Source organism: Danio aesculapii, chromosome 25 (genome assembly GCF_903798145.1).
Source record: "Danio aesculapii chromosome 25, fDanAes4.1, whole genome shotgun sequence".
Classification (NCBI taxonomy): Eukaryota; Metazoa; Chordata; class Actinopteri; order Cypriniformes; family Danionidae; genus Danio; species Danio aesculapii.
Window position 1 is genome coordinate 22,812,052 of NC_079459.1, and position 7,500 is coordinate 22,819,551.

The 7,500-nt window shown below is 34.4% G+C and overlaps 1 protein-coding gene across 1 annotated transcript in view; it reads left to right on the forward strand.

Annotated features, from left to right (window-relative positions):
• nav2b (neuron navigator 2b) overlaps nt 1–7,500 on the forward strand; it is a 131,182-nt gene that overhangs the window by 15,685 nt on the left and 107,997 nt on the right. The window contains 5 exon segments of the mRNA XM_056451251.1: nt 1–57; nt 60–116; nt 5,766–6,089; nt 6,092–6,704; nt 6,788–6,897. The exon segment at nt 1–57 is cut by the window's left edge and continues 14 nt beyond it. Of these exon segments, the coding sequence (XP_056307226.1) occupies nt 1–57; nt 60–116; nt 5,766–6,089; nt 6,092–6,704; nt 6,788–6,897 (1,161 nt within the window).

Genomic DNA, 7,500 nt, shown 5'->3' on the forward strand with positions numbered 1-7,500 from the left:
CAGTGAAGGCCAGTGGAGAAAGCAAACCTCGAACTGGCAGCACCAACAGACGGAGTCAAGCTTCAACCAGTGTGACCGGTTAAAGCCGCCAGTCTCTGCCTACGCTCATGAAAGAGGTCAGTTCATTTACACAAAGCCATGTGTTTGTGTTATGTAAGCTGTTGTATTGCAAAAGCGTTCTATTGTTAAAGTGAGAAATCTTTAAGCATTAGGACACACCGTCTGGAGATTTGGCTTCATTGTTGCATTATTTTATTAAAATTAATTATGACATATTTTACTGATTAAAATTTTTTGTGCTCAAATTTAATTATTTTTTTGTAAGTATAATTGACAGTGTTTAATATTATTATTACGCATGCATATTTTATTATATGAATATTTCAAAAACCCAATTATTATCTTATATTATTGAAAAAAATTATAAAATTTTTAAATGTGAAATCGATACATAAAAATATGTAATTGTTTTAGTTTGCAAATTTAGATATATTTCAGAAACTAAAACAAAAAAATAAAATTTAGCATAATAATAATCTGAATATGAATAATAATAATATATTAATAAATGAATATTTTGAAATCATAATGTATATATGTGTATTTTTACATTTTTGTTTTAAATATTCACATGTTAATTACATTACCATTATTATTATTATTATTATTATTATTATTATTAATATTATTATTATATATGTATGTATATTTTTACAATTTTATTTTGAAATCTCCAAATATATATTATTCATATATACATACACACACACACACACACATATATATATGTGTGTATATATATATATATATATATATATATATATATATATATATATATATATATATGTATGTGTGTGTGTGTGTGTGTGTGTATATATATATATACAGTTGAAGTCAGAATTATTAGCCCCTCTTTAATGTTTTCTTTTTTAAATATTTCCCAAATGATGTTTAACAGAGCAAGGAAATGTTCATAGTATGTCTGATAATATTTTTTATTTTTTTTATTTGTTTTATTTTGGCTAGAATAAAAGCAGTTTTAATTTTTTTTAAAGCCATTTTAAGGTCAAAATTATTAGCCCCTTTAAGCTACCTTTTTTTCGACAGTCTACAGAACAAACCATAGTTATACAATAACTTGCCTAATTACCCTAACCTGCCTAGTTAACCTAATTAACCTAGTTAAGCCTTTAAATGTGACATATCTAGTAAAATATTATTTACTGTCATCATGGCAAAGATAAAATAAATCAGTTATTAGAGATGAGTTATTAAAACTATTATGTTAGAAATGTGTTGAAAAAATCTCTTCATTAAACAGCAATTGGGGAAATATAAACAGGGCTAATAACTCAGGGGGACTGATAATTCTGACTTCAACTGTATGTGTATATATATATATATATATATATATATATATATATATATATATATATATATATATATATATATATATATATATATATATATATATATATATATATATATTAGGGGTGTGACGGGACGCTTACTCCACGAGACACGAGATTGGATTCACAAGAACAAGATGAGATGAGATTTTTACAGTATTTTTAAGAAATCTTCAATGATGAAATACTTGAATAGAAAATATTTTATTCAATTGAAGAAAAATCACAAAATGTAAACCAATCCAGGTGCTTTTTTAAATCAACTTGAAATGAATGTTATTTTACATTTTTTTAAATGAATTGTGCCATAAAAGACATGCAAACACTGTTGAATATTTAGCTATGAACTCTACTGACTGGCTTCTTCTCTGTACAATTTTACATGAGAATCGGACTCCTTTCCACAAATTGAACTTTTTTAAAAAAAATTATGTAATGTCATTTTTGGTTGTAAATTTTTCAATAGTTTCACTTTCATTCAGCAACGTTTTTTTCCAGACAGCATAAACGTGTGTTCAGTGATGATAATGACGACAATGGGTATACATATATATACACATACATATATATACACATACATATATATACACATATATATATATATATATATATATATATATATATATATATGTGTATATATATATATATATATATATATATATAATATATATATATGTATATATATATATATATATAGCACAAAAATCAATAAAAAATAACTAAGACAAAAAAAACAAAATGCTACGTTATTGTGTAACTTAAAAAAATACTTTAAAAAGTACTCTTATGGTATTTTAAATGTTGTTTTGATCATAAAGACAGCTAAGTTAAATATTATTAGTAATAATTCTTCATACTATTGCGTATTCAATATAATTTTTCACTGGTTCAAGTTTATTAAAAAGGTTTCCTGCTCCACTTCAGTAACACAAACCATCCTCCCTCGACTTGTTCAGTCTCCGAGTTAAGCAACTCTTCATAATCTTCAATATTTTATGATTCTATAATTGCATACTCTGTCGTCGACACATTTTTGGCGCACTGTTCTTTCATTATGGCAGGCTTGGATTACACACTTCAGCATTTAGCTATTTACCGCTGTCTTTTCCCTCCTAACATGTCACATAGTTGAATGACAGAGAATATGTGGAATTCTCTATTCAAACCATTTTCATAAAAGCATATTAACTGATTTTTCCTCATTTGTACATGTGTGTGTTCATGCATGCAGAGGTGTTTGTGTGCTTGACTCTGGCATGTTGAAGATGATAAAGTGTTTACTGCTCACTCATTTAGCACTAATTAGTGGACCTGTGGTAAGAGACTTGTGTAGAGAGAGAGAGAGAGGGAGAAAGAGAAAGAGAGGTCAGTGAAAAACTTTATATTGACTAAGATCAAACGGCTAGGAGGATCCGCAAAAAGATGAGATTTTCTTTAAGGTAAGGGCAGCTAAACTTGATGCCACATCATTTTATTTTGGTGAATAGTTTTCAATAAATTATAAATAGAAGGAAAACCACCAGTTTAGCAACACAAGAAAATGTGTACTGTTGAATTTTTTGGCCAGTTTTAGTTTCAGCTCAAACCATTATGAAAAATGTAATAAGATAATATGTAATAATATAATATGATATAATGTGTAACAATATAATATGTTATAATATAATATAATATGTAATAATATATTATAATATAATATAATATAATATAATGCAATATTTTAATAATATAATATAATATAATATAATGCAATATAATATAATGCAATATAATATAATATAATATAATATAATATAATATAATATAATATAATATAATATAATATAATGCAATATAATATAAAATAATATAATATAATATAATATAATATAATATAATATAATATAATATAATATAATATAATAATATTTTATGTATAATTGATATTTTCCATAATTTATATATAAATATATTCAACAATTGTATTACACATTTTAAGCCATAAATTTTAATTAGTTATATAATATACTGTCAATTATAATAACTACTATTATAATACAATTATTATTCATATCATCATTTTTCTTGCTATAATCATCCAGTTTTTGTATATTTTAATATCTGCTCTTTACATTGCTATTTTGACAGAAAACGTACAATTTGTATGATCGTTAATCACATTATCACAAAGAATGCTCCTTGCAAATTGCTTATTTTCATATAACCAAAATATAAATATGTTAACAGTCTCGTATATCAAGAAATGCTTCATACTTCTTTGCTAAGTGCCACGGGGGAAAGACATTGGACCTCGAAAAATAATATTAATACATCACTGCGCATTCTTCAAATATTTTTCCACATAGTTCATGCTTCCTTTTCTCAGCTCTTCAGCCAATACGCTTTCATAATTTTAGACTCCCACGGGCGTCACATTGCTAATGTCTATGTGCAACAGCTTGACTGCACTTGTTAGGTTTTGAAAGATCTGACCCACTTTTTTTTGGCCAGAGTGACTGTTTGTCCCTCTACTTGGTCAGTTGTCAGCTCTTTTAGTAGTTAAATGACTCAAGTCAATGCATAAATACTTATGTTTTGATCATTGTCTGCCATCTTCAAACAGTTTGCAAAATTTAATACTGATGAAATTTTTATTATTTATGAATATAGTAAATCATTTTTTTGCAAATATTTTTTAATTATATTTTAACGAGTCCATCATTTAAAAAAAAACAAGCTTATTTTCTTTTAATTAACCCTAAATATTCACCACTGTGAGGCTGACAAAATCGATCTTGTAACGTGGGGTCTGAGACAGTATTAGAATCCATATGCAGAAGTTTTATTAAAGTGTTTAGGCAGAGACATCAGTGAGTAAACAGGCGGAAAGTCGGCAACACATTAGCAGTCCAATCCAGTCAACAAACACAGGGGCAAATCCAGACGACATAGTGAGAATGCAGGCAGAGGTTCAGTATAACAACAAACAGTCCAAAACAGAGCAAGAGGGCAAAAACAGATAACGTACTTGATCAAGGCAGGCAGGGTCATACACAGGCAGGCAGTCATGAAAGTCTCTTGGAAAATGCTTGGTAGTGCAGGTAGACTGGCAATACTTCGCAAACAAGCATGGCCTTAGCTCTCACTGAAATACTACACAAACAGGATGTGACTGCAGAGGGAGCGGAGCTGAGTCAGTAGTCAGGCGAGGGCTCCCTCTGCTGGCGTGGCGTTACAGAACCCCCGCCTCTAGGAGCGACTCCTGGAGCTCGATGTGGAAGGGAGGAGTTCAGGAGGTGGGATGGAGGGCCAGGACCATAGAGGAGAAGCGATCCAGGACCATGAATTGGACGTGGTCCTGGTTCGTGGAGCGAAGGCGGTCCTGGGCCGTGAAGCAGAGGCGGGCCTAGGGCGTGGAGCAGAAGCGGGCCTGGGGCGTGGAGCAGAGGCGGGCCTGGGGCGTGAAGCAGAGGCGGGCCTGGGGCGTGGACCTAGGGCAAAGACAGATAACGTACTTGATCAAGGCAGGCAGGGTCATACACAGGCAGGCAGTCATGAAAGTCTCTTGGATAACGCTTGGTAATGCAGGTAGACTGGCAATACTTCGCAAACAAGCATGGCCTTAGCTCTCACTGAAATACTACACAAACAGGAAGTGACTGCAGAGGGAGCGGAGCTGAGTCAGTAGTCGGGCGAGGGCTCCCTCTGTTGGCGTGGGGTTACAGATCTATGTTTAGGTTTGGCATCTTTCATTCATTTTTCAATTTTTTTCAGCTTGGCAAAAAGCTGGCACAGCAGGTATTTTTTCAGTACTGGCATACAGCATGGGGGCCAAACATGGCCCGGATTTGGCAGAGGTAGCACTGTCTTTAAGGTGGCACACAAGACTTGGGCCAGATGTCAAATGCAGTATTTGGCCCAGATGTTAAAATGTATATGTGGTCCACGTAAGTTTGACCTATCTTGACCCACATTTAAATATTTTTTGAGTAAAGAAAAAAATTCTACCAATCAGGTAGCCTTGAGAAAAAAAGCATGCCCAAAGCATGCCTAAAGCCCAACACTTCATGGGTTTATCAATTTAATAGCAGTCGTGACACCAAGATATCTGGCCCAATTCTGGGTTATTAACTTGGCTGAAACTTGGCCCAGATATGGTCCATATTTGGCCCTTGTCTGGAAGACTTGGTCCAGTCATGTACTGTAATTCACTGCGGCATATGGGCCAAGCAAAAGCTGATTATGTGGGCCTGAGCTGAGTCAGAGAAAGTTTGCAATGTAATTAGATATTGTATTATATTGTCATTGTGAGTTCCTGTATAAATTTCCCAAGTACTAGAGCAGTTGTAATTCAATGTAATTTTCTTTTATTTACAGAGAAAACAACTCCATCGCCCATAATGGTTGATCATGGACCAATCAGCTCTTCCATTCCTCCACCCATCTGCACCAGCGCTGCTTCCAAACCCTGGAGAAGCAAATCTCTCAGTGCTAAACATACTGCCACATCCTCCATGGTCACGGTTAAACAACCGCCAATAGATTCCCTTGAGGTTCCACCTAAAGTGATCGCCCAGAAATCCATGCTGGAAAAACTCAAGCTCTTCAACAACAAAACGGGTTCTAGAGCATCCAAGCTTGCCAGTTCAGAAGATGTGAATGCAGTTGAATTAGAAAGAGGTCAGATTTGTCCCATCCACCCGGAAACCAACGGCCTGTTACTCCTACCAGTTCTGGAAGCACAAGTCCCAAGCTGGCACTAAAAGGCATTGCCCAGTTGACAATTGGAAGGGCTTTGGCACCCAAAATGGCCTCAGCAAAAGTGACTGAAAAAGTTAAAGAGAAGCCAAAGCTTAAAGAGAAAGAGAAGCCCAAACAGCTTTCTGTTACAGAACACCTTAAAGGAGATACCAAAACCGATGGACTTGTACTTGAGTCTAAGAAGTCTATTCCCAAAGGAAATAAAGCAAAGAAAGACATTGCCAAACCAGCTATGAGTGGGATTCCCAAACCAAGTCAGGCAGGAAAAAGCTCAACTCTAAATAAGGCTGTATCATCTCCCCCTTGTGGTGTGGAGGGAGATCGGTTACGGAATGGAAGGATTGGAAGCTTGTCGGTGCATAAAGGCCAAAAAGATCACAGAAACTACAGCTCTGCTTCTAGCTTAGCTTTTACAGAGGGGAAAGGTTGCCAAGACCTCTCCACTAGTGCAAAAACCAACTCAACGGCCAGTAATACGGTCAGTGTGCAACTTCCACAGCTCCAACAACAATATAGTCATCCCAACACGGCCACTGTCGCCCCATTTATGTACAGGTGACACTTTTATGTATTATCCTACATACTTCGTTGGACTATGGAGTATGACTCTGAACTAACAACTGCCCCGTATATCTTAGGTCTCAAACAGAGATTGATAAGAGTGGCTTTGTGACAAGAGTGGGGGAAAGGAGGGAATGGACAGGACTGCGCAGCAAATCTATCCACACTTCGCTTGAAAACCTGTCAGGTAAACATTGAGCATAATGACTGTGTACAGAAAAATGTAACCTGAATTAAGACTATGATTGTTAAAGTATTAGTTCACCAAAAAGTGAAAATTCTGTTATTAATTGCTCACCCCAGTGCTTCCCACACATAAACTTTACTTGGGCATGCCGCTTAGGTATAATAACAGCCGCCCAAATATTTTTAATGATACATTATTATCATACTTTTACACTTTTTTGGATTCGCCCAGTATATCCTAATATCCGCAATCGATTAAGTAGTGGAAAATCTTCTCTCATTTACCCGTTTTGTACTGTTGATTCTGTGTTCACGACAACTATCAACACTCCCACAGACAATCTCATATGCTGCAGAGACCCACAGCACCCAGATGCGCCTTTTTTGGGATTTAATAAATTAGTCCGGCTGGGGTTTCTACATCTCCTAAAATGTCTAAGATTCGGCTTTTGATTTTGCTTTTTAAAGCTGCCGTTAAATGGATACGTTTTTGCATGACCTTCTTATTTAAGCCCAGGGGCGTAGATTAAGCATGGACGGAGACAACATGTCCCCAACAAATATCCACCGGCCACTGAAATGTCCCCACCAATAATTTAATTCA